Source organism: Salvia splendens, chromosome 14, assembly GCF_004379255.2.
Source record: "Salvia splendens isolate huo1 chromosome 14, SspV2, whole genome shotgun sequence".
NCBI classification, from domain to species: domain Eukaryota; kingdom Viridiplantae; phylum Streptophyta; class Magnoliopsida; order Lamiales; family Lamiaceae; genus Salvia; species Salvia splendens.
In genome coordinates, this window is record NC_056045.1 from 4,609,075 (window position 1) to 4,635,215 (window position 26,141).

Below are 26,141 nucleotides of genomic sequence, written 5' to 3' on the forward strand. Positions count from 1 at the left end.
CACTTTGATCTTGGGCAATTCCCTTGCCCCGATCACCACCACGACGAGATGAAGACACGATATTTATGGAAATTGAAAGTGGAGAATAGAGAGTAGTGTGATTGTGTGAATATGATAACGTGAACAACGTGAGTAAATTTTGAGCGCAAATAACGTAAACAACTTGAGAGAATGAGGATGGAGAATAGAGAAATTGAGATTGAGAAGAGAAATTATTATTAACACAAGAATGTGGTGAGTAGAAATGAAGAGAATGGAGGGTATTTATAGGGAAAAATTGTGATTAAATAAAATAAAATAAATTCAAAATTTCAAATTTTTGAAAACCGGCGGAACCGCCGGTTTTCGGCTCAAACTGCCGGTTTTTCGGTGGAAACCGCCGGTTTCGTCAACGGTTTTCTAACGAAAACCGGTGGTTCCTGACCGGTTTCTGAAAAGCCATGGGGTAGGTCGGAAATAGGACTGAAAAGGTGTCGGGAACCGTCGAACCGCCGGTTACGGTTTTCGAAACATTGGAACCTGAACCTGCCCGGTGGAACCAGCAGTTCCGATCACGGACCGAACCGCCGCCGACGGTTCCGGGCCGGTTCGGTTCGGTTTGGGGACCTCTAATCGTACATTGTTCTTACATACATATTTATTTTTGTTTTGCGTGGTGCAAATATTACTTTATTTTTATAAATTTTAATTATAGTAGTATACAACAAATTAATTTTTTTTGCATACCGCACAAGGTTACACTTAAAATTAAAGCATCAATAAAAAAAATTAAAAAATCATACTTATATGTCCAAAAGTTGAAAATAAAACTATTCTCATGCTTTTAATGTCAACCATTCATCATAAAAGTACAAATAGAAAACTCATTCGTTATTTTCAAATTAACTAAACTGGACTCATTTTTAAAAGAGCCAACTAATCAGGGTTAATTAGAAAGCCCACTAGTTATGCAAATCCAAGCCCAAATCCACTAACTATAATTAGGTTAAACACTTGTTCACCTCCATCTTTCTCTCTCCATCTTCTCCATGGCTCCGAAGCAGCAAAACAGTGGTATCTTTGTGGGGTTGAAGAAAGGTCATGTCGTTACCCCAAAGGAGCTAGCGCCGCGCCCCTCCGACAGGAAAGGGGTGAGTTTAATGCTTTTTGTTATTGCAATTTTCATACCAGTGCTATCTATTTTAATTTTTATATGATTCCTGAATTTGTGTCATCTTCTTACTTGCTCCTTTTGTTTTTGCAATTCTTAATCAATGATTTTATTCGGCTACTGAATATACGCACATTACCGATTCATTTGCTAGAATCATAGTCACTAACAAATGTAGCCACTGATTCATTATGCTCAAATTTAGTTATTCAAATTAGAAAGTTGTTTTGTGATGCACTAATTCACTGATACATGAGCTCTTTGAACTCATAGTCACTGACAAATGTAGTTGTAGGATATCAGGAATTTTGATTGGTATTGTTTAGTTGTTCAAATTTGGAATTTTTGTTACTCTGTTGTTTAGTTATGCCTTAATCTGGTGATACATGAGCTCTTTGAGCTGATTTAGAGAATTGAGATATTTGAAGGAGTAACCGTCTTTAGATATGTAAGCCTTTGAAGGTAGACATTTTGTATGTAGTCACTGACAAATGTAGTTATATGATATCAAGAGTTTTGATTGCTAATGTTTAGTTATTCAAATATGAATGCTGCCTTACTCTGTTATATAGTTACACACTAATTCAGGGATACACGAACTCTTTTAGATGCGTGTGATAGTTGGTTATTTCGATGAAGTTTTGGAATGTAGACATTTTGTATGTAAATGATTTCGTCTGATTCATTGCATAGAAAATCCATTTCCCTGCATTAGGTAGTTTCAGTTGGTTTTTCAACTTGTTTATGATCAAAAACTATGTTTTAATACAGAAAACAAGCAAGCGAGTGCATTTTGTGAGGAGCCTTATCAGATAAGTTGCTGGATTTGCACCTTATGAGAAGAGGATCACTGAGCTTCTCAAAGTCGGGAAGGACAAGCGTGCTTTGAAGGTAGCCAAGAGAAAGTTGGGCACCCACAAGAGGGCAAAGAGGAAGAGAGAGGAGATGTCTGGTGCTCTCCGAAAGATGAGGTGAATTATCTTTAAAATAAATGGTGATGTAATGTTTCTTTCTGTAGTAATAGTATCTCTTATTCTGCTTTGTTGTTGGAGCAGGGCTGCTGGTGGTGGTGAGAAGAAGAAATAGAGAACATGCTCTTGGATCTATTTTTGTGAGAGTTGATTAGGACATCCTTTGATCTAGCTTCAATCAGTTGTTTATTTTGCTAAAGCTTGACAAATGAGACACATTTTGTTTTTGCTTTATCAGTACTATCTTCTCTGACCGTCTGACGCTTGTTTTTAGTACTTGGAAAAGAAAATTTAGTATGGTTTTATACATGCAAGTAACAGTTTAGATTAAGCTTATATGACAGTTTTTAACAATGGGCTTTACAGAAAACTGATAAGAGTAGAAGAGCATATTATAAAAGATTTTATCATAGTAGTAATATAAAGTGTTGTAAACCATTTTTTTTTAAAACAAAGCGAATTTTAAACCATTTCACGTCACTAGGACTTTTGCTCTATTATAATATCAGTTACTACTAGTATTGATCCCTGAAATACGATAGCCATTCAATACCTATATGAAATGAATATATCCAAATTCCACAATACAAATATGAGATAACATTCTTTGTTATGAATTCCAAACACAAGTGGCCAAAAGTGCATAACTTTCGTAAATAGAAACGAAACCTATCAAAAGAAAATTTGAATTCACTCTTCCTCTTCAATGACTTGGGTACCCAAGCCCTTCAACCCTCCTTCTGGAATTTCTGCAACGGTGACCAAAGAGTAGAGCTCTTCCTTGGCATCTTCATCGTCATTTCTCTTGCGTGCAATGCGAACACGGATCCTTCTTGGCACACTTCGGATTCCACGGCTCCATATGTGCTTGTTCAACTTGACATCAACCCTTATATCATTAGTTCCCATTGCCTTTTGGGCAAACTCCCGGATCTCCTTGATGGCATTCGGTGCCTTCTTCTTGAAGGTACTGAGTCCAATTCAGCACACCAGTCAAGTTCAAAACAAGCAAACAACATAGACTATAGCATTGATTTTATCAGTACTTAAATATATGAAATCAATTGTAACATCATAGCTATGCTAGATCAATATAACACATTGAACAATAAGACTAAAGTTCAATCCAATTTTACAGAGATGGAATAGCATGCTATGTAGCAAAGACTGTTTTCCATATAACTAATAAAAACAATTATAAAGTACAGGCAGATGCAGGGATAGTAGTTAGTTTTACAAGTATATTCACAAGGGAGTAAAGAAGCATCAATGATATATGGAATCTACCATGTTGAGAAGGCTAATGATCAGTTTTTATTTTGAAAGACAATTACTTAACATAATTTGAATTAAATATTTATCAAGCAATAAATATTCTCATACTCTTAATATATGTGCTTCTGCTGCCCTTACATACTTTTAATAACTGATTTCGATTCACCAAGAATATCAAAACCATCCAGAATAGAAAAATCATTCATCACTCAAGCAGAAATTAGTGTCTACAGAACAGCAACATTTCATCTATCATTTTCAGTCATAGTGGATCGCAAATAAATAATGAGAATCTGATAAAAATAGCAGCAATTAAGCGACAAAGACCTAGAGATTGAAAAGATAATGAAAGAAGGTAGCAAATAGCTCAGATACGGAGAGCATAGTGTGTATCTCGTAGAGAGAAGTGTTTTATACCATCCGTGGAGACGTTTGTGCAAATTAATGGTGTATTCTCTGGAGACAACCTCCTCTTTCCTTGGCTTGTTGACCTTCTCCACCATTGTTGCTGCTTAAAGGTTTTTCGCCTCTTTCCCTTTGTCTGTACACAAACCCTAGCGATTTATGTGTGATTTTATTTGGGCTTCAGCGTAAAAAGGTCAACTTCTATGGGCTATTTTATTCATAAAGCGGGCCTTGATAATAAATCTATTAGGGGCGGGTGGTAGTTCATACAACAATTATCAGGCTTCGTGGGAAATGGGTATTTGCTGATTTGGTGGATAGAGTTGTGGGTTGTTTGGTTCAGCCCAACAAACTACTACAGCCTAATTTGTGGGAGTTTGATTGAAATGGGGTATGGCTGAAAACAAAATGCCTCAGACTAAACTACCCGTCTTCGGCTTCTACTCTATTGAGTTAAACGAATTTTTCGGCAGTGGGAATTGAACAGAAAATTGAGCTCAATTGAATTAGTCGATCAAATTTCCTCTGCATCCGCGCTAAACAATGGAGATCTTCGCGCCGGCTTCCTCGAGCTGCTTCTTCGCCTCCTCCGCTTCCTCCTTCGTCACTCCTTCCTTGAATTTCTTCGGCAGTGGGAATTGAACAGAAAATTGAGCTCAATTGAATCACAAATTCAGATTATGAACTGCATCTACACATCTATTTCGAAATTCAAACGAAATTGACCAAAAATTCAAATTCATTTACCGCACAAAATTAGTCGATCGAATTTCCTCTGCATCCGCGCTAAACAATGGAGCTGCTTCTTCGCTTCCTCCTTCGTCAATCCTTCGATTGGTGAAATCGGGGTAAAATTGGACACACACATCCGTTTCAGCCGGATCGTGAAAACACTTTCTCCTTATACCTGCTCACCACCGGGATTGTGTTGACAAGGAAACGCCGATAGTAGCAAGTGTAGTGCGGAAACCCAAAGCCTCTGTACCGGGTCGCTGGATTTATATGTTGCCTGCCAAACGCTGTGAAATGGGGTTGCACAGTGCTGTTTCGGGCGTTTTCGGAGCTACCACCCGACCCCTTTAATGTAAGTAACGAATGCATTATTAATCACTTTACTATTCTACTTTTAATTCCGGTAAATAAAATATTTATATTTTTCTGTTTGGTGAGCAATTTTTTTTGAAGTTTAAAGTGTGTCGTTTTCGTTCTTCATTTCAAATTATGTGATTTATTTTTCAGTTATTAAAGTTTAACATTACCTTCGTTACAAAATAAATTTCGAAACGTCATAGATATTAATGTATAATTGGCAAAATAAAAATAAAATAATTACAATATTGTTAGTAGTATAAATCTCACATCAGAGAGGGGCAGGGGCTTAAGCCCCTCCCAACGAGATTTTTTTTCAATTTTTTTCTACATCTAAATTATTTGAAATTCTTAAAAAACTCCCAAAATAAGTAATAGGAGTAATATTATTATATTATGGAAATTTATTTTTTAAGAGTGAGCAAATAATTTGAAAGAAGTGTATTGTCCATTGGCTTTTACTTATAACATTAATTTTAAAAATTAATATATTTTCTAAATATATAAGCAATAATTAATGATTAGAAACTATAAAGTAGTATGAATTTTGAGCAAATAAATCGCTAATGCCACTTTCAAAATTGTTTTCCACAAAATCTACTTATATTCTAGTATAACTCAATCATTATAGGGATTATAATTTATAACTAATGTCGAACTAATTTCCAATCATCTAACCCTTCCATTTTAGTTTAGTTTTTTCAATTCATTTTAGTGTATTTTTAATCAATTTTGGTGCATTATATGCAGAGTTCATTTATGACCGGTTTAATTCATTTTAACGATCTAAAATGAACATAAAATGATCTAATAATAAACTATTCAATCTCTGCATGAAATGAATATATCCAAATTCCACAATACAAATATGAGAACAGAATATGAAAAAACGAAAACGCATTATCTAATTGCGTAATATCTTTTGTTCTTAATTTCCAACAACGAGGAGCCCATAAAAATCTATCAAAATAAAATATGAATTTTCACTCTTCCTCTTCAATGACTTGGGTTCCCAATCCCTTCAACCCTCCCTCTGGAATTTCTGCAACGGTGACCAAAGAGTAGAGCTCTTCCTTGGCATCTTCATCATCGTTTCTCTTGCGGGCAACGCGAACACGGATCCTTCTTGGCACACTCCGGATTCCACGGCTCCATATGTGCTTGTTCAACTTGACATCTACCCTTACATCATTAGTACCCATGGCCTTCTGGGCAAACTTCCGGATTTCCTTGATAGCATTTGGTGCCTTCTTCTTGAAGGTACTGAGTACATTTCAACAAGTCAATCAACTTCATACAAAGGGAACAACAAAGCTAACATAAATATAGCATTATAATAAAAACAAAGTACTCCTCTTAGCTATGCTAGATACTTGCAACAAATTGAACAAGAGGACTTACGTTCAGTTCAATTTTACAAAGATGGAATTACATGCTATAAGCCTATAACAAGCACTGTTTTTTTCAAAGCACAATATGTTAATGGCTGCATAGTTTCATTTACTTAGTGAGTAGAAAAATATCCTTGGTTTCATTTATCTTCAAAAAAACAATCTATATAAAACATACCAGTATACGAAAAATAACTTTTAAAGGCCAGCAACGCAGTACCAAGAATTTGTGTCTGTTCATGTTTGCGTCTATATTGTAAGTAAACAAGAATACAGATACCTGGATATGCTTCCAATAATCTAGTATTTCAATACAATAAATAATCTTCTCATTGGAAAATATATTACGTAATTTATAATATAGCAGGTGCATAAGTAGTAAATATAGCTCAGCAAAAAGTAATGAAAACAATTATACAGTCCAAGCAGATGCATGGCTAGTATTCAGTTGCACAAGTATATTCCGCAGTCAGCCAAGAAGCATCCATTGTATATGGAATCTATCATAATGAGAAGACTATTGATAATAAGTTTTTGTTTTCAATCTTTGAAGGACAAATTACTTAAAACAATTGAATTGAATATTTATCAAGCAATAACCTAATCCTCCTCTTCTCTTAATTCATGTGCTTCTGCTGCACTATCATACTTTTAATTAATGATTTTGAACCACAAAGAAACTCAACGCCATCCAGAATCGAAAAAACTTACTACGGAGTACTACAAAATTCAAGCAAAAATTAATGTCTACAGAACTGAGCGATAATTAGACGCTAAACGCTGAGAAATACGGCATTCAAACTATCCACTTAAACCATTATAAACGAGAATAAATTATAGAACAGCAACATTTACTGGATCGCAATTAAATATTGAAATTTTGATAAAATAGCAGCAATTAAGCAAGTAAACGCCTAGATACGAAGAGTACCATCCGTGGAGACGTTTGTGCAGATTGATGGTGTACTCTCTGGAGACAACCTCCTCCTTCCTTGGTTTGTTCTCCACCATTGTAGCTGGGTGCTGCTGCTGCTGCTAAAGGTTAATTTCTTCGTTCGCAGACGAAAATAGTAAAAACCCTAGCGACGATATATTATCAATGATTTGATTGTTATTGCTATGGGCCTAAGAGTAATAAAGCCTACTTTGTGGGCTATTTTGTTCGGCCCTTGATAATAAATATGCCAATAAAATCTGTGATCAGTAGCAGTAATCCGTATTAAATATTTGTTAACTTTACTTATTAGTATTATATTTATAATACGATTAATAATTAAATAAAATTTTTTCCTATATACTATAATCGATAAATCGCTTAGATAATTGTGAGAGGCTTCTTCAATTTAACCAAACAGGAATCGAATTGAATCGCAGGCGAAACCCTAAGTCCCAAATTGTGGTACAATGGCGGCAGCAATCAGCCTCCGCAAAGGGAACACCAGGCTCCCGCCGGAGGTGAACCGCGTGCTCTACATTCGGAACCTTCCGTTCAACATTACGAGCGAGGAGATGTACATCTTCGGCAAGTACGGGGCGATACGGCAGATCCGCATCGGCACCAACAAGGACACTCGCGGCACCGCCTTCGTGGTCTACGAGGATATCTACGACGCCAAGACCGCCGTCGACCACCTCTCCGGCTTCAACGTGGCGAACCGGTACCTGATCGTCCTCTATTACCAGCAGGCGAAGATGGGGAAGAAGTTCGACCAGAAGAAGAAGGAGGAAGAAATCCAGAAGCTCCAGGAGAAGTACGGCATCTCCACGCCCAAAGATAAGTAGTAATTCGTTTCATGTTATCTGGAAAATAGATAGCTTAGGAATATTGAATATGTGACTTTGTAATGCTAATCGATGCTGATTTTGCTTTCTTGTGTTAATGATGATATGGATTTCGGATACTCGCATTGATGAATCGAAGATTATTGTTGAATTTCGATATAATCTGTGGAATGATTAATAGGAGTATTATTTTGATGATTAATGTATCCATTACTGATCAAACTGATAGATAACGAAACACTCTCTTTATTCTTGATAAATAGGCAGCTCCATTACAGTTTTTATAGTTAAAAACACCATGATCTCTCCCAGGATGCCTTAGGGTATCCACAGTGGTGATAGCCCAGCAATAGCCCAGCCACAAACTCCTCCTGCCACATCATCAATACTAAAAATCCTCCTGCCACATCAGAAATAGCCCAGCCACAAACTCCTCCTGCTACATCATCAATACTAAAAATCCTCCTGCCACATCAGAAATAGCCCAGCCATAGCCTAGCCATATCATAAATAGCCCAGCCACATCAATAGCCACATCACTAATAACAGAATATACGGAATTTAATTTACGAGACATATACGAGAAACATTAATAATACTATTTTAATTTTAAAAAAAGTACAATAAATTTAAAAAAGTACTAAAATTTTAAAAAAGCACATTAATAATAAAAATTACATTAAAAAAAAGTACATTACTTAAAAAAAATCACTCGGTGGCTCCGTCGTCGCCGTCGCCGTCGCCATCGTCACCGGCGTCTCCGTCGCCACCGCCTCCGCCGCCACTGTCACCGCCGCCTCCGCTGCCACCGCCGCTGCCGCCTCCACGCAGATCGTCATTCATGCTCTCGAGCAATGTGAAGAGAAATCTCTTCTCCTGGGGGTCCGTCGTCGCTCGCCATTCGGCTAACGTCTTCACCATCATCTGGCGCGTTTGTTGACGCGCGAAGTACTTGAGATCCTCTGTAGACTGGCGGTCAAAGGGGATGCCGACTGGACCTCCTGGGAACCCCCGGCGACCCCCCTCGCCACCCGTTGCGCCCGCTTTTGCCCAACGGGGCGAGGTCGGCGGCCGAACGAACGAGGGTTGGGGAGCACCTGGTCCGTCTCGGGGAGGTCGTGGGAACCACCGCTGCTGCTGCTGAAATCCCCGGTATAGTTCAATCGTTGCCGTTTCGGCCAGCCAGCATCGACACCTACTCGGAATTTCTCAGAGTCGTTCAGCACAAGATAGCAGTTCCAGTAGGTGAAGTCCTTATACAACCCAGGCTGGGGGAAGGCTTTCTCCGCTATCTCCTGCAGTCGTCCTCCGTTTGACCACTACTCTGCATGTGGAGGGCGTTGGCGTACAAACCCGAAAATCGGGAGACGACAGCCCTGATTCGGTTCCACGCCTTCCGGCAATCCTCCCCGTTGTGTGGCCTCTCCTCCGGGCAAAATCGCTGGTAGGCTGCTGCTACCTTGCCCCACATGTTGACGATCCTCTGGTTATTAGAAACAAGAGGATCGTCGCAAACACTCACCTACGCCCTTGACAGGGCAACGTTCTCCTCGTCCGTCCACCTTCTCCGTGCCGTGGGGTCATCCCCACCCGGCTGCGACGACTCCCCGACCTTCTTTCCCTCGCCCTTCTTCTTTGGGGCGCCACTACCCTGCACTGCTCCCCCCGTTTGAACGGGAGTTTCTGGAACTCCGAGACTATCAAACCCCAAATCCGCCAACGAAAATTCATCAAAACCGCTCGGCGTGAACTGCGCATCCGTTGGGGTCGATGTGTGCGACGATGCAGTGCTGAAATCAAAACTGGGGCGATAGACGTTCCCCCGCGTCACCTGCGTCGCCGGTACTCCCCCCGGCGTCCCCTGCGTCGCAGGTACTCCCCCGGCGTCCCCTGCGTCGCCGAACCTCCCTCGGGCATCATCTGCATATTGGGTGCCCACCCCGGCATCATCTGCATATTGGGTCCCCAACCCGGCATCGCCGGGAACCCCCCCGGCGGACTCCCTCCAGTCGGCATCCCGGGTAGCATCTGCTGCCACGGGTACATGTTGTAGTACCCGGGCATCTGATTCCATCCGCCTCCAACGGGGATTGGGGGAGTTTGAGAACCACTCGTCCCTGAACTAGGCTCGTTGTTTAGATCCATTTCTCGGTGTTGATCTTGTATAGAAATTAAGATAGAGAGAGTACTCGTTAATACAAGTGGTGCGAATGAAAATGAAGTGCAAATCACGTATATATAGTGTCTCGAAAATTTAAAAAAAAAAACAAAAAAACCGCTGGGCGATCCCGACGCTGCAATGGCGCCGAGCGCATCGCCCAGCGTCCGTCGACCGCCTAGCGCTAGGCGATTTTTAATTCCGAAAAACCGCTCGGCGGTTTTTGGAAGCTGCAATGGTTCGCCTAGCGCCGGCGCTCGGCTAGGCGGTGCGCTAGGCGCCATTGTGGATAGCCTTAGTGAGAGCAAGAGTGTTGTGCACGAGCTCTAAGGGCATGTGTGCTTAAGGTGTTAAGTACCGAAGACACGGTGAAAAGATGACTGGATTCCAGAGCAAAAATCCAGCTTTGGAGATGAATTATCTACTCAAAATAAGCAACAACAACAATGGACAAAAACCAAAATGACTAATACTGGAAACAAAATATATGAAGGTAGAATTGCTTGAATGCACAATGTAAAGATTGAAAGATCAATATTAAGGCATTGGTTGAGGGAAGTCTCGGGGGTTTCTTCCTGATAACCAAGATCAGTTGCTGATTTGTGTGCTCTCTGGTAGATTTGCTTCATTGCGCCTAACATTCAAATTGAACTGTTTTGCCAGCATAAATTAGACTTAACCTTAGATATTAAAGTTAAAGGAAAATGCTATAACAACAATGGTAGTATTAAGATCTGTGTTTTAACAGCAACTTCAGTAATCATAGAAGAAGCAAACAGAGATCACAAGATGAATGTAGCTTCGTAAATAATCATACCAGCTGCTCGACTCACAAGTACATCTAAACATAGGGGCATCAAAATATGAAGTCACTAGATTACACATCCGTAGGCAACCTGTTTCAGTACCCATTTAGTTGATTTTCGAGCCAAATGCCAAGCGAAAGCAAGTCTGTTATATACCTGAGATTGTTAGGAAGTGCACCATAAGCAAAAGCTCCTCTAGCATGGGCATCAATATCTTTCTAGAACAACTAACTACGCATCGCACCTGGGAGAAGAAAAGTGAAGATATGATAAAAGATAAAACATGCTATTAAAGATACTAATATGGTCAAGCTACATACTTCTCTTACTCAGCCAAGGCATACGCTGATACACATAGCATAACTCTCTTGGAACTAGAAGTTTTAAGATTTTCAAGATCCGAAAAGAATTTGTCTTTACCATTTGACAAACTAATATATTTCTCACTCAATTTCCACAAGTAAAGGAGTTAGCAGGTACAAACATGGCACTTACATTGCATGTAAAAGTAGTGTGGATAAGGCCATGGACACCTGACAGTGATGCAGAAGAGGAGTTGTACCTTAGTCCTTCTCTATTCATGTCAGTAAACATAAGTTGAGTGAAGAATACTTGTAACGTAATGCAACAGCAAGAAGGTATTGTTATAAGCAAACTAAGAGTAAACAAAAAGAATAAGTGAGTGCTAAACACCAATCCATAGTTAGTAGCTTCGGTTCTGAGGCCAGAGCCAACCAATTTACTCTATGCCTAATAAAACTTCATTTGCATAAACATCTCTATATTATTTCTACAGTCGAAAATAAAGTCGTATGACATGTTGACACTGCTGGAACTCTTACCTCCTGTTGAAGTGGATCTACACTCTTTGTCTCTCTTATTATTAAGTCGAATCAATACTCTTGCCTCTCTTATTATTATGTCCATTTATGGAGATGACATCTCGTTTAGTTTTTTTTAAAAAAATTAAATGGGTGGGATCGGTAAGATGTCGTCTCTTCTAGTTTTTAAAGAGATCAATCTGTTGATATGAGACAAGAACAGCAACAAAAATGAAAAACGCAAGTGAAAAAATTGGATGATAGAAATGTACCAGAATACATGTACCTGCACAGTCACATACCAAGGAGGCATTGCAAATAAAGATAACTCTACGAGTAGATTTATATCGATGACTCTTTGAATAAACATGGCAATCTTGGGAGCAATTTGCTTTCTAGCTTTGAAGAGAGATTTCCTGATACACATGAGTATCACACTTAGGAATCACACAAGGCAACGAGGGTCAAAATACCACCAAAAAATGAGCAATATCCATCACGAGGCTTAAGCGTAGAGTTGATGTCTGATTTAGTTACTCTGGAGTAATCAGGATCTTATCTGCTTCATTTCACCAATCACTTTTTAAACATCAAATAAAAACACATAGAATTGGTAGACAATGTCATATGCAAGTGTGTCAGCTTCGGAAGATCATTTAACCCGAGCCAGATAAGATTACGGAGATGTTAAATATCCTCTGGCAGCTCTACTACTTCTGGGAGATCAGTTAAAAAGGGTTTTCTCAGAGCCATGAACGGTATCGTTACTGGGTGTCCACTCCCAACTTCTTCATCTTCAATAACATACTTCACCCCCACATTTTGTAATAACAACATTGAGTACTACAATTTTCGCAATCTATTATCTTAATCTCTACTATTTTTCCCAAAGTTGAAGTTGCCATCCCCTTACTAAGTTGAAGTTGTCATACAAAGTGGCATGAAGAAGAATGTAAATATTTAATGACAATTTTTGGACTAGAAGTTGGCCACCTCTTTGGAACATTGTTCTCTAAGGATTGTGAAAATGATTTGTCAATCAACAAGTTAACCAAGTTACATGTTGTAGACTTGGTGGTAGCTAAGCCATCAAGATGCACGTGTTATTTATCATTTTACAAATTAAATCTACTCTATTTAGCATTTTGGGAATTAACTAAAATCTACTCTATTTACCATTTTGGGAATTAAATATGGAGAAAGTGTCTGGTTTTTTTCAACAAATTAAATCTTATCGTACAAACATTTAAATGTGAGGTTTTTTGTATAATGCATTTTTATTTCATGATAGGTCTATCGCATACACCATATAATTAATTTTGGGTGATAAGTCTTCTATATCAATTTAATTTAGGGACAATATCATGCATTATTATTTTCGCCGCCATAGTTGGATCCTTGAATATGAGGAGGCACTGCATTCTGCTCATCTGCTGCATGCTTCATTCTGCTCAATCACTATTCTTACAGAGTCTCATGCATCGGTGCCATTTTAAAGGGATGAGAGAACAAGACAATGATTAGGGAAGAAGAAAAAATGCGGCGCGCATTTTAGGGTGTTTCAAATATTAATAATACTGTATTTGTTTATTTAACATTTTAGCATTTAGGATTTAAATTTTACATATTAGGATTTTAAATATTATTACTGTTAGCTTTTAGGGTTTCATACGTCTTGTTTAAATCCTCTTTTATTGTTGTTGCGGTGTTCAAATATAATAAAAATACACCGTTTAAACTCACTGTGTTTTCCTTTTTTTTAAATCTCTTTTTCATAAAAAATATATTTATTGAAAAACATATTAAGTTCAATAAACAAATTTAGAAAAATAAAATATAATACACCATCCATTCCAAGAGTATGCACTTTTAATTGGACATGAGTTAATGCATAATTTGTAAAACAAATAGGTAGAATATCTAGATACTTGTATTATCTAAAATTATGTAATAGAATAGAGTTATTAATTATGAAATTTTCTAAATATTGATACCTAATAAAACATCTAGATTTTGGATAGAGAAAAATCTAAATATAGGGTGTGTTGTATCATTTTGCATAAATTGATAAGTTGAAAATTAAAATGTTTCTTAGTTTGTTCGTAAGTGCTTTTCTAATTACTCATAGTATTAAATATTTCCTTCAAATAACTTAACAACATGATGATGTTGTAAAGGAGAATATTTTAAAGGAGAATAAAGTAAATATTAAAAAGGTAGAAATATAAAGAAATATTATAAAGTGAGAGAGATGAAATGTTATTGATTTTGCCAACAAAGAAAACGATAATCCAAAAGGAACCCGACTCAGCTACATATAGAGGTGTCAAGTAGGTCGGGCCGACCCAGTCCAAGCCTGATGATGCCCGGTGACATTTAGGCCCAACCCGGCCTAAGTCCATGTATGGAGCGGTCCGGGCCAGACTTGGGTTTTGGTATATATAATGGGCCTAGTCTGAGCCTAACCCAAATGGTAAGTGGCCGGGTCGGGATGGGTCAGGCCAAGTTTGTTAAATAATGGAAAGACTAAATAGAATTATAGTACACATATTGCATGCATAATCAATTATGGAACTATGAAAAAATAATAATTATAGAACTATGATATGGTATGGAGTATTGTAATTAAGAAACTAATGTCAGTGGATCGTGGGATCCATTTTATTATAGTGGTATAAGTTTAAAATAAACTGATATATAGAGGTTTTAAGATTTCCTAAAATAGAAAGTCTGAAAGTTTCTATTTGTAAGAGACGGACTAAAATGGAAAGAGTTGATATTTTTAAAATACGGAGGTAGTATAAGTTTTGATTTAGAATGATTAATTGAATTCATCTAATAATAAATAAAAGAGATATTGACATCTAATATCATGAAATTTTCAAAAAGTTGGGTTTTTCCAACGAATTTTGAATTTGGTAAACAATATCACGAACTTTACCTGAGTTTGTTATATCCCACTAATGAAAAAATTATGGCTATATTAATGGATTGAAGGACAAATTTGGAGGGTGTGCTTCAAGAAAAACTATTCTCAAAGTTTGAAAAACTTGAAGCTCTCGAAGTTGTTGTCGAGAAATTACGAAAAAAAATTTGTATCATGATATTATTTTCCGAAATTTTTTCATTGGTGGAAAATAACAAACTCGGGGTAAAGTTCATAATATTATTTATCAATTTCAAAGTTTGTGGGAAAAATCCAATTTTTTGAAAGTTTCGTGATATTAGATGTCAATATCCCTAAATAAAATTAAAGGATATTTATATATAATATGCAAAAAATAAATATATTCAAAGAATTAAGGATACATAGTACTATAAAACTGAGATGGTGCCGGGCCATAGCCGAGCTTTGAGTGGGCATGGGCCCGGGCCGATCCTGGGTTAGTAAAAAGGTCCAATTGGAGCCCATTTAACTTGCTGAGCTCAGCCTAAGCCCGCTCCGTTTCATTGGTGGGCCGGGCCTGTTCCGGTTTGGCCCGGGCCGTTTGACATCTCTAGATACAAAGGGACGGAGGGAGTTCTTTATTTATTTATTTACAGGGGAACTGCGAAAGTAAATCCGAAGTCGGGAAGACGAAACAAGGGCATAGTTCTCAGTTTCCCAAATTGAATTCCATTTGAAAATCGTAAGTCATCCTTTATCCAGGCAATAATGTTACATTTTCTCTACGATTGTCACAATTTTCCTGATTTTATTCCGATAATTTTACTTTAATCTATTCGCGCAACTGAACTGCAGTCTGCTAGTCATTCAGCTACAAACGCAGTCGATCGAAGCTCAAAATGGTATGTGATAGAAAAAATTTTGTGTGTAAGCGAAAACTTAATTGAATGATGCCCATCAGTTGCAAAAAGTTTGGTTATTGTGGTCTTCCAAAAAGTCTGTTTTTTTGTATTACTCATTTTCTTCGTTTCAGTCTGGCAGAAAAGAAACTGTTCTGGACTTGGCGAAATTCGTCGACAAGGGTGTTCAAGTCAAACTAACTGGTGGAAGGCTGGGTATGTGGCTTCTGTTTTCTGGATTATAATTTTTGTAATTCCATTTTGTGCGTAACGTGCTGTTGTTAGGAAAAAGGATAAAAAAGGATCTAAAGTAGTGATTTTGATCTTCCACTTGACTGGATCAGAATATCAGATGGACGGTAGTAGTGTTGTTTGCACTCAATATGTGGGCAGAAATGTTGGCCTACTTTCTTCAAGTTCGTTATTGGTTTTAGACTAATTGGTTTTGATCAATCATTTTGTGTTCTCTTTAAAGGGGCTTGATATATGACTGAACGTGTAATCTACTACTATATATCAGTGTGCTGTTTATTGAACTTACTAATAATAGCTTCCTGTCATTTTTACTATGAAGACAGTTCATTGTCATTTCTCTTACTCTCTAATTCTATCTCCAACTTTCTTTGGTTTGGGATTTCAGAGGCTTTTCACCGCCCTTATCGACCTATGGTTACTTAATTAGTGGCAATAATTGTAAGACTGACTAAGTTATAATGACTTGATAAGTGGGTTCCTGTTTTTCTAGTTGGACATATTGTAGATCAGAGACTTTCCCTTGATTCCTTGTGAGGTTTAATTATTTCCTGGAGTTTGCTGGTGTTTATGGATATGTATCTCTATGAATTTGCCTTCATTGATTTTAGCTTTTGTCATCATGCGGGAAGCCCTTGTTTCTGCATTTTGACTAATCTGTAGAAATAAAGTTGAAATTCCTAAGTCCAAAAAATCTTACATGGCACTTGCAGCATAATTTGATTTCTAAGTATTTGGTTGGTCATACTTCGGTTCAGTGAAATATGCCAGTCAATTATACAACTTCTGCAGCTTGTGTTTCACATCCAACTATTTTTTATGCTCAGTAGTAGAACCTCATGACTCAGAAAGATAATGTTTTTCTCACTTTCAGTGGTTTCTTTTGGCAAAGCTAGATGCTATAATCCGTATAAGCTTAACTCCAACTATTCCTTTCAGTGACTGGAACTTTAAAAGGCTATGACCAGTTGCTCAATCTTGTTTTGGATGAAGCAGTAGAATTTCTCAGAGGTAAGTTCATTAATTGCTGGCAGTTTCTGCAAACATATATGGCATGATTCTGTAAATTTATCTTGTGTGCACCAGTGTTGTTAGGGTCGAGGGTCGCACCGGGTCGATAAGGTGAAAATTCGGGTCGACGAGTCGACTGGGTCGAGAGACCCACTAATCTAGGCTAATTTTTTTGCCTTTTAATATTAAATCAAATAAATATATTACTCTAATGTTTATAATATATCAAATAATATAAATGTCGACGTAATTCATGTGAATAGAGATAAAGTGGAAAATAGAAATTATCAAAATATCAAAACAATTCATAAGTTATAAGTATAACACAAAATAAATAATTGAAACCATTGTCTAAATACTTTTTTAGTATTCAAAATTATATTATGAAAATTAAGTATTGATTTTTATGTTGAATAATATTTCTTTATAATAATACTTCTTTTATAATAATATAATTTGTATATTGCAATAATACTCCATGGAATAGGTGTAATTAACAAAAAACTAAGTGTTACTAAATGTATTAAAACATACTGCATCATACGAAAAATATTCATTAATATGTAAAGAAATAGTAATATACAACTTGTCAAGACCAACTAGCAAAACAGAAGTGGTCCCCACCTCATATGCAAAAGCCCATTCACTCTCTCTCTTTCACTTTCCTCTTTCACTTTCCTTTCCCCATTCTCTCTCTACGCTGGTTCCGTCGAAACCGACGATCTTCTTCTTCTTCCTCGCCCCAGCTGCTCGCCCCAGTCGCTCGACCCAGCCGCCTCAGCCGCCCCAACGGCGACCCCTGAATCTCGTCCCACCCACCCACAATGGGGCGACGTCGGTCTCGACCCTTGCGACCCGCGACCCAAGCGCGCTCGGGGCGCGATTTTAACAACACTGGTGTGCACCATTGGTATGACCATTTTGTTGACATATGATGATAACCAAGGTCATCCAGACCTCAATGCATATGACTTGTGATATTGAAATGTAACAAGATAGCTGCTCATCACTGCTGATGAGCGGAATCCCAGTATACATTATGTTACATGAATTGGTCATATTTAGAAGCTGCTACCGTATTTACCTTCAACATCCAACTTATTACTGATATAATCTTTATTTTTGGCTTGATGTTATTGATAATTAACTCCACAACCATGGGTTTTTTACTCTTTTATACCACATAGCCATATTTGTCCCTCTAGGCACTTAGTAACAATGCCTATTGATTTCATGTATTACTATATTCTGAGCTAATAATTTGATGATAATCATGATGTGCAAGGACCTTATGGATCTTTGAATCAGTGAAGTCACATGATAAAACTCATCTGTGACTCTCAGTGCTGTTAAAAACAAGCTCGGGGCACGGGTCGCCAGGGTCGAGTCCGGCTTCGCCCCAACATGGGTGAGCCGAGCGAGATACGTGGGGCTCAGTGGGGTCGCGATCAGGGCGGTGGGGCACGCCTGGGGCGGTGGGACGTCTGGGTCGACGAAGGGGGCGTGAATCCGTTTTTGTGTAAAGAGGGAGGAAGCTGAAACTTTTTTTTATTTTATTAGTATTTTAATATGGAGTCCTTTTGATAAAACCTAGGCACCCACCGCCTCTTTTTGCCTCTAATCATTTCAACTTTTTACTTTTCCTCTTTTTTATACTATTAATTTATTATTATTGCCAACTTTTCATGTTTTCCCAAAATAACTTAATTATAAAATTCATTAATTAAATATCAAAACAAGTAAATAGATTATACTTCCTCCGATAATTATTTTCTACCCAATGTCAGATTGAATTTTAAATATTTTTTCTTCTAATTATGTAAGTATAAGTATTTATATATTAGTGACTTATATTTAATCATTATTATTACTAATATATAAATAATAAATAATTTTGCGCCCCGATTCGTGGGTTCCTCGCCCCGGCGCCCCATCGCCCCGGACCGACCCGCGACCCTAACAACACTGACTCTATCACATAAACTATCCCTATATGACAAACATTGTCCTTCCCATGAGGAAGATATTAAGTGCTATGGATTTTAGTTTCCTATACTAGTAGGAGTCGTTCTGCATAAAACTATCAATAATTCACACACACATTTATTCACTCTCTGCAGATCCAGAAGATCCGCTAAAGACAACTGATCAGACCCGCCGCATTGGCTTAATAGTATGTCTCATCTATGTGCATGGATAATTTGAATTGTGTTCTATACTTCTATGTCCAACTGTATTGCAGATTTACATTCACCTTCACTTACAATTTGATAGAGCTTGAAGTTTTACATTAGCTGAAAATCCTCCATACATATCGGAAGATGCTTGCATCATCATGGAAGTTTGATTTTCATTTTTTAAAAGAATTATAGCCAAAACAATTTTTAGGCCCCTATACTTAAAATTTTTTAATGTTTGTTATGCTAAGTCCTCGTACTGTTTTTTAGTTTACAGGATCCCTGTGCTGCTATATTTTTTTGCATTTCCAATTGTGATTCATTTTTGAGATCGCATTAACACAAACATCACTGCATGTTTAATTGATAAACTAGCACAAGGCTTAGAGAACACAAAATAGCTATTACCTGTTCCTTTACATGTAATGTTCTGTTTCTGCAACTTCAGGTTTGCCGAGGAACTGCTGTTATGCTCGTTTCCCCAACAGATGGAACAGATGAGATTTCCAATCCATTCGTTCAGCCTGATGGGGCATAGATGCTGCATCCCTATGTGAGATCCTACTTTTATGGGAGACTTCAAGAAATGGGCATTACTTTGCAACTTCTGGAATTTGTTTCCTCTACTTCTCTTCTATCATAAGTTAATCTTTCTCAGATTTAATAGTTGTGCCGTGGCAGTGATGAGAAATATACTTAAATGTGTTAATCTTTGTCCAGATTTAGACAATATTTGGATATTTCACAGTGAACTAGTGTTAGGCAAATGCAACACTAGTAGTTCTGCTGCACTGACCCTTATCTTGATTCTATGATCTGTTATAGATTCGCAATAGACATTGGTAATCAGGACACTATTTGTCCAAATTTCTTTGGTTTTTTTGCCCATTGTATGTTTGCCTTTTTTTTGGATGTTGGAAATATTTTATTTATCATCTTTGTTAAACTCTTATGTAATTTAGATGAAATCATGTGCATGTATGTTTTCAAAGCCCCGTATTATTGAAGGAATTTTGGAAAAAGCAAACATTTGCTGTATGTGCACTAAATTTGCTAGAATGCTGCTTGCTGAGGGAAAATTCAATGCCATGCCAAATTCTAAGTTCCTCCCATAAAATTAGTCTCTAAAAAATTAGTCTCTAAAGAATATTGTGTTGCTATTTTGGTCTATTCTATAAAATTAGTTCGTTTTATTTTTGAAATTTTCTTCATTATACATTACACTATTAACAATGTGGATTTTATTGTCCGCAAACATCACTTTATTTTAGCTAAAAACACAACTTCAACCATCTTTTACTTTATTTCACCTCTCTTGCTTTATTTTATTTTTATTTTATTCACTCATCTCTCTTACATTTTCTTCTCTCATACTTTACTCTCTCTATTTTAACTCAATATACATTATTTTCTTAATTTTTGTGTCCAAAAGAAATCCATCACTTGTAGTGAGACGAAGAGAGTACAAGTATTAAAACTTGATTGTTTATCGACATCGGTAGCTTCGATAGAGAGAGAGAACAATTTTTGGTATGATAGCAACGTCGTTCCTATCTAAACATGGCATAAATCGATTAGAGAGAATTTACCCCATTCAATTTCCAAAATATCACATCGCTTTCCAATTCCAAAAATCACATCATGATGGGTAGCTTTTTTTTCATCCTTTTATAATGTGATAGACATAGTAGTACTACTATTTTCAATGCTTTCTAGTTTCTACCTATTTACTTTAGCAGAATGCGAATGTCCATTCATTTTAATCTACCTTTTTCTTCATCGTAGCTGGCTTGCTGCTTGGGTGGATCAAATGCATGCAAGTTACCACCTACATATAATATTCAAATACTATTTTTATTTCATCGTAACATTAATTCTAATTTAGTTCAAGATGATACTATGTCAACGAATTAAATTCTTGAAATTTTCAATTCATTGTGGTAAAAGGCGGATTAACAGATATTATCTCAATCTGTCGATCTATCTACATGGTAAATGTTCTCTTACAAAATAAATTGAACAGAAAGATAAATCCAATTGCAGGACAAAAATTGGTATGCCTCTCCATTTAGGATTAATCAATTTCGAATCATGCTTTATCATTTCTAACTGAAATTTATCAATCATAATTAGAATGCACTCCCACCGTTAGAAAGTTTATCACTTATTTTCATTTCCTTCACTCTTACAAAGTTTGTAATATTTCACTTACCTTTTTAGTAGTAGACCACGTATATTCCACCAACTCTTTTTCACTCATATTTTATTATAAAATTAATTTATAAAAATATGACTCACATTCCGCTAACTATTTCCACCCACTTTTTATTATATTATTAAAATCTGCGTCGAGTCAAATCACAATAAATTTTGGCGCATGATTTTCGAAAGTGCGATTTATTTCTCTAAAAAATGATAATAACAATTTACATATAGAAACAATATAATATAATAATATACTTTTACTTCTACGTCTGTAATTAAATCTTTCATATCTCTTTCTTAGTCTATTCGTTGTTAGATGTCTCATTTCATTTTTATTATTTTGGGTGAATTTCTACATCCCACAAATTCTTTTTTTACTCATTTTATTTTAAATTAATATTAAAAGTTTGATTATATTTCACTAATTCTTTCCTCCATTTTTTTGGATTTTTCCAATTTAATGAAACGTTTTTCTTAAAAGGAAAACATCTTTATCTTTACTTTTTCATGAATCTTATTTTACTTTCTCTACATTAATTCCAAAACACTATTATATAAAAATCGGTGCCAATTCTCACATGTTATATATTTAATGGGACAAAGGGGTATTTAATAATGGAAACATCTCTATTTATACTTTTTCATCTCTCTTATTTTACTTTCTCTACATTAATTCCAAAACATTATTATATAAAAACCCATGCCAATTCTTAGATGTTACATATTTAATGGGACATGGGGTATTTAATAATGGACGGTTACGAAATCCTCAAGTGGACATCCGAGTATCCAAGTATATCTATAAGTAGCAACCCCTTGAATTCATATCCTACCACCAAAGTAAGAAAATCTTAAAAATAAAGAAACCAATCTTTATTTATTTAGAATGACATTAAACCAAGTCATCTCTATGGTTGATGGAGTGAACACGTACAATATATCCACCCAACATAACTTATCAGTTATCAGATAAGATATTTATAAGAATTTCCGCTAAATAACAATGACATCTGCCTTTATTTGATGGAAATATGCATTGCATTTTTACATGAATAAAGAAAATGGATCACTATCTTGGAAGCGACAACAAATACGAGACCGCGTTATTAAAGACCTGTTCTTGAAAAAAAGATTAAGAAATAAGCATAATAGCACATAAATTTGTTCATCTCAAATTTATTCCCAAGTGATGGATGCCTGAAATATGTACAAATTAGATTCTTATTTTATTGATTTTTCTTTCACAAAAGAAATTAAATTTAAGAAATATTTCAAAATTAATTAAGTACTTATAATAACTTAGTTAAAAATACTTTTAAAAAGCTGTGTGTTATATGGTTATGATCACATCCGACTGAATATTATTCTCTCAATTTAATTCCCTTAAATACTTATAGTATTTTCTACTAGTAAATTTTATACTCAAAAGACTTCCTCTATTAGGCTCTCTATTTAATTTATAAATGCTCCACTACTCTAATTTTTTAAAATATTGTAGTCAAAAGATAAACTTAATTAATGTGAGATGGATGAAGCATATAAAAATGAGACTGATTCACTAACTCATTGAAACAATTTAATATTCTTATGTTATGTAGGTCTAGATTCCAAGCCGATATTATAATTGTTGCTAGTAATTAAATAATCAATCCTCAATATCAATAACAGTAGTAGTATAAGGCCATCCAATACGTTGTCTCTATACCGTCCCTTAACTACTATTTGAGGGCCTCACTGTACTGTATTCCTCCATCCCTTAACTAAGGGACGGAACCTGCAACGCTCCGTCCCTTAACCGTCGCTTAAATTACTATTCATTCAATTTCATTTTTTATTTTTTTTCCAACCCAATTCAATTAAAACAAACACACTTTATTAAAAAATACTCCCTCCGTCCCGCACTACTCGCACTTATTTCCTTTTTGAACGTCCCAAGTTACTTGCACTCTTTCCATTTTTAGTAAAAAATTTCACCTACAGCCGTCATTTTTGACTTTCCTATACACTCATTCCTTAATCTCCGAGCCGAAAAGGAAATGAGCGAGTAGCCCGGGACGGAGGGAGTACAAATTTAAAGAAAATTAAAAAACTACTCCACCGGCTAATCATCCTCCGGAGGCGGTCGAGGTTGAGGGGGAGTCGGAAGGCCAAGTTGTGCTGCCATATGCACAATTCCGTTCCACCATACAGCGAATTGGGCGTGCAAGAAGCGAGAAGTGTCCGCCATTGTGGCGGTCATGTACGCCACCATAAGTGTGTCCGAGCCTCCCTGCGAGCCCGATCCCGAGGCCGCCTAACTTGATTCGCCTCGGCCCTTCGTCGCTCTAGTCGCTTTCGCCGCCTTCGTCCCTTGCGGCCGACGGCGCTCACGGCTGGATCCTCCAGCATCGCCGACCGTACCTGCAAACTCCTGCGATTAAGCCTCATGTGGGCTGATGCCCTCAGCGGTGTCACCACCAGACGAGTATTGACCACTCGCCGTATGCTTCGTGCGCTTTGAGTTTGAGCCCGAGCTGGAGCGGAAACCGCCGACCCACCGTTCCTCGTCCTTCACGGCCTGCTAAACATCAACATATCTGAATTGTTGACGGGTGTCCTGGTAGTAGGCGCGCAAAACGGACGTTAAAATGTCGGTTGCAGTGGCTCCGCTTTGGTAGCGCGCCGCTTCGGCCGAGTAGAGGCCGCAGAATTTTTGGACCTGTTGGTCGACTCGGTCAAAGTGAGAGCGGAGCATTTTGTATTTGCGCTTGCGGGAGCCTTTCGGCTTTATCTGGTGGTAGACCTCGCAGACCTTTTCCCAGAAACACTTCTGGGGTTGTTGATTCCCGACGATGGGATCGTACGAGACGGTGATCCAGGCGTTGTACACCGCCAGCGTTTTCCTGGTTGCTGTACGGATGTCAGTCTAGATCCTCTTCCTCTTCTTCCTCCTCCTCGTCCTCGCCCGCCTGGGGTTGTACACCACCTCGTCCACCTCCACCGCCTCGGCCTACTCCCTGCTTTGGATCAACGGGAAAATCCTCCCCGATCTGGGATAATCCCTGCGAATACCGCGGGGCGGAGGGACGGGCATACGCATCAATGTCAAAGTTGGATGGTTGGTACCCCCGGAGTCTCTGAACCCTGGGTCCCCGACGTCGACGCACTGGAACCACCCAGTGTGTTGATCATGGTCTCCCAATCGCCGAAGGCGTTGAGATTCCACCCACCGGAGCCGGAACCGCCGTAGTTGCCTTCGCCGGACATCTTGTGATGAGAGGAAATTTGAGAGGAAATTGAGATGATAGAAGAATAGATGTGTAGTTGTGTGTGAAATGAGGATGAGTGTAGGAGTATTTATAGAGTAAAAAAACTAATTTAAAAATAAAAAAAATAAAAAAAAATAAAAAAACGGTATTATTACCGTTAGAATTTTTTTATTAATATATTAAATTTTTTTTTTAAAAAATTTATTGCGTCAGCACGTGACGACGCTCACTCGCGGGCCGGCGAATAGGCGTCACGCACGACGCCGGGTCGCGCCACGTCGCATAGGCGCGTGGCGAGCCGGCCAGTCGCATAGCTCGGCGACACGGGACGGGACAAGGGACGGCACGGGACGTTTGCTGCAACGCGACGCACGACGAACCCGTCTCGACGGGATAGGACGCGGGACGCCGACGCGCTGTGTAGTGGATGCTCTAATACTTCTGCCATCTTTATCTCGACAGCCGAAAATGACTCTTTCGCGAACCCAATGTCACTATCCAAATGACATTTCCACCCTCTTCTGAATTCCCAGATAATTCATGAAAAACTCTCAAATCGTTAATCAAATTTATCAAATACCGAACAGATTATAGCAAAAATTCCATCTCATAATACAAAAAGATCAAGAAAAAATCACACATAAAACTAGTAAAAATCTAGCAATATTGTCACACTAATTAAAACTCTATTGTATATCGTCACAATTGAAATAAAAAAAATCAAAAAGAAACAAAAAAGTAACAGAAGCCGTTGTCTCACAGCCTCTCTTCTACAGTTCCGTCCCTGGGCCACGAGACGGCGTCGTCTCAGCTCGAAGAGAAGTGCAGCAATAATTTCATTTCCGATTTATCATAACACGAAGAATCCCCGATTCTCGATTGAGTATGTATTCGGCGGAATCGTTCCTTCGTCCAATCCTCCTCCGGGGATTTCAGCCTCAAATTTTGACTATCTTCGCGGCTTTGACCACCGGATTCTCCCTCGCGATCGCCACCCGACCGGCGGTCTTGTAATCGTAGCTGCAGTCGTGGCGATCCGAGTACCGATGATCGGCGCAGAACAGCTCACCGCACCGGCACCTGAATCCGGTCAATCCGACTCTCCGGCTGCAGCCGGAGCACCGGTTGACTTCTCTTTTCACCGGAGGCGCCGAAGCCGATAAATCCACCGCCGCGCGATCCTCCTTCAGATCTGCGCTCGTCTCGAGGAGCCTTGGAATCCTCGGCGGCGAGGATCTGACGGACGAGCTGGATCTGAAGGATTTCTCTCCGAACACGTGGATTTTCGGCTTCGCCACGCCGGAAACCACGGGAACGGCGGAGGCGGAGACCTCCGGCGGCGAGGTGAAGCATTTCTGGCACAAATTATTCGCGGCAAAATTACCTGGCACGCCGCATTTGACGCAGAGCGAGATGTTCTCAGGTACGACCTTGAACTCGGTCTCCTCCTGCTCTGTCTTGTGCGCCATCGGCGATAAATTTGTGTGATTCGCGTTGAAATGCGAGGAGGGAGAGAGAGAGAGGGAGATTGGAAATTGGGGGCGCTTATTAGAGAGAGACGAGGGGCGAGGAGGCTGCAATTTGAAGGGTGATTAAAGTCGGTGGCGTCTCATA

General features: G+C 38.2%; 5 protein-coding genes and 1 pseudogene across 5 annotated transcripts; 3 read left to right on the forward strand and 3 right to left on the reverse strand.

Annotated features, from left to right (window-relative positions):
- Nucleotides 1-991: 991 nt before the first annotated feature.
- Nucleotides 992-2,426, forward strand: LOC121764018 (annotated as a pseudogene).
- A 216-nt stretch (nucleotides 2,427-2,642) lies between these two features.
- LOC121763808 (60S ribosomal protein L31-like) lies at nucleotides 2,643-4,767 on the reverse strand. The gene is made up of 3 exons (XM_042159894.1): nucleotides 4,549-4,767; nucleotides 3,814-4,424; nucleotides 2,643-3,091 (listed from the first exon to the last, which is right to left on the reverse strand). The coding sequence occupies exons 2-3, from the start codon at nucleotides 3,897-3,899 to the stop codon at nucleotides 2,812-2,814; spliced, it is 366 nt and encodes a 121-aa protein (XP_042015828.1). The 5' UTR covers nucleotides 3,900-4,424; nucleotides 4,549-4,767; the 3' UTR covers nucleotides 2,643-2,811.
- Nucleotides 4,768-5,693: 926 nt separating this feature from the next.
- LOC121763810 (60S ribosomal protein L31-like) lies at nucleotides 5,694-7,407 on the reverse strand. Its single transcript, XM_042159895.1, has 2 exons — nucleotides 7,213-7,407; nucleotides 5,694-6,153 (listed from the first exon to the last, which is right to left on the reverse strand). Exons 1-2 carry the CDS (start codon nucleotides 7,290-7,292, stop codon nucleotides 5,874-5,876), a joined length of 360 nt encoding a protein of 119 aa, XP_042015829.1. The 5' UTR covers nucleotides 7,293-7,407; the 3' UTR covers nucleotides 5,694-5,873.
- Nucleotides 7,408-7,604: 197 nt separating this feature from the next.
- Nucleotides 7,605-8,225, forward strand: LOC121763983 (splicing factor 3B subunit 6-like protein). Its single transcript, XM_042160074.1, has one exon. The coding sequence runs from the start codon at nucleotides 7,686-7,688 to the stop codon at nucleotides 8,061-8,063; it is 378 nt and encodes a 125-aa protein (XP_042016008.1). The 5' UTR covers nucleotides 7,605-7,685; the 3' UTR covers nucleotides 8,064-8,225.
- Nucleotides 8,226-15,388: 7,163 nt separating this feature from the next.
- LOC121763383 (sm-like protein LSM7) lies at nucleotides 15,389-20,020 on the forward strand. The gene is made up of 6 exons (XM_042159394.1): nucleotides 15,389-15,477; nucleotides 15,591-15,637; nucleotides 15,769-15,850; nucleotides 16,826-16,897; nucleotides 19,018-19,070; nucleotides 19,523-20,020. The coding sequence occupies exons 2-6, from the start codon at nucleotides 15,635-15,637 to the stop codon at nucleotides 19,610-19,612; spliced, it is 300 nt and encodes a 99-aa protein (XP_042015328.1). The 5' UTR covers nucleotides 15,389-15,477; nucleotides 15,591-15,634; the 3' UTR covers nucleotides 19,613-20,020.
- A 5,075-nt stretch (nucleotides 20,021-25,095) lies between these two features.
- On the reverse strand, nucleotides 25,096-26,141 carry LOC121763297 (zinc finger A20 and AN1 domain-containing stress-associated protein 5-like). The gene has a single exon (XM_042159292.1). It carries the CDS (start codon nucleotides 25,994-25,996, stop codon nucleotides 25,466-25,468), a length of 531 nt encoding a protein of 176 aa, XP_042015226.1. The 5' UTR covers nucleotides 25,997-26,141; the 3' UTR covers nucleotides 25,096-25,465.

What these genes read in the sequence shown, in the direction of transcription:
- LOC121763297 (XM_042159292.1), bottom strand. Translation starts at nt 25,996, where the DNA reads ATGGCGCACAAGACAGAGCAGGAGGAGACCGAGTTCAAGGTCGTACCT.
- LOC121763808 (XM_042159894.1), bottom strand. Translation starts at nt 3,899, where the DNA reads ATGGTGGAGAAGGTCAACAAGCCAAGGAAAGAGGAGGTTGTCTCCAGA. An exon ending in CACAAACGTCTCCACGGATG is followed by an intron (nt 3,092 to 3,813) that starts GTATAAAACACT and finishes AATTGGACTCAG; the next exon opens with TACCTTCAAGAAGAAGGCAC.
- LOC121763810 (XM_042159895.1), bottom strand. Translation starts at nt 7,292, where the DNA reads ATGGTGGAGAACAAACCAAGGAAGGAGGAGGTTGTCTCCAGAGAGTAC. An exon ending in CACAAACGTCTCCACGGATG is followed by an intron (nt 6,154 to 7,212) that starts GTACTCTTCGTA and finishes AAATGTACTCAG; the next exon opens with TACCTTCAAGAAGAAGGCAC.
- LOC121763983 (XM_042160074.1), top strand. Translation starts at nt 7,686, where the DNA reads ATGGCGGCAGCAATCAGCCTCCGCAAAGGGAACACCAGGCTCCCGCCG.
- LOC121763383 (XM_042159394.1), top strand. An exon ending in AGCAGTAGAATTTCTCAGAG is followed by an intron (nt 16,898 to 19,017) that starts GTAAGTTCATTA and finishes CACTCTCTGCAG; the next exon opens with ATCCAGAAGATCCGCTAAAG. An exon ending in CCCGCCGCATTGGCTTAATA is followed by an intron (nt 19,071 to 19,522) that starts GTATGTCTCATC and finishes CTGCAACTTCAG; the next exon opens with GTTTGCCGAGGAACTGCTGT.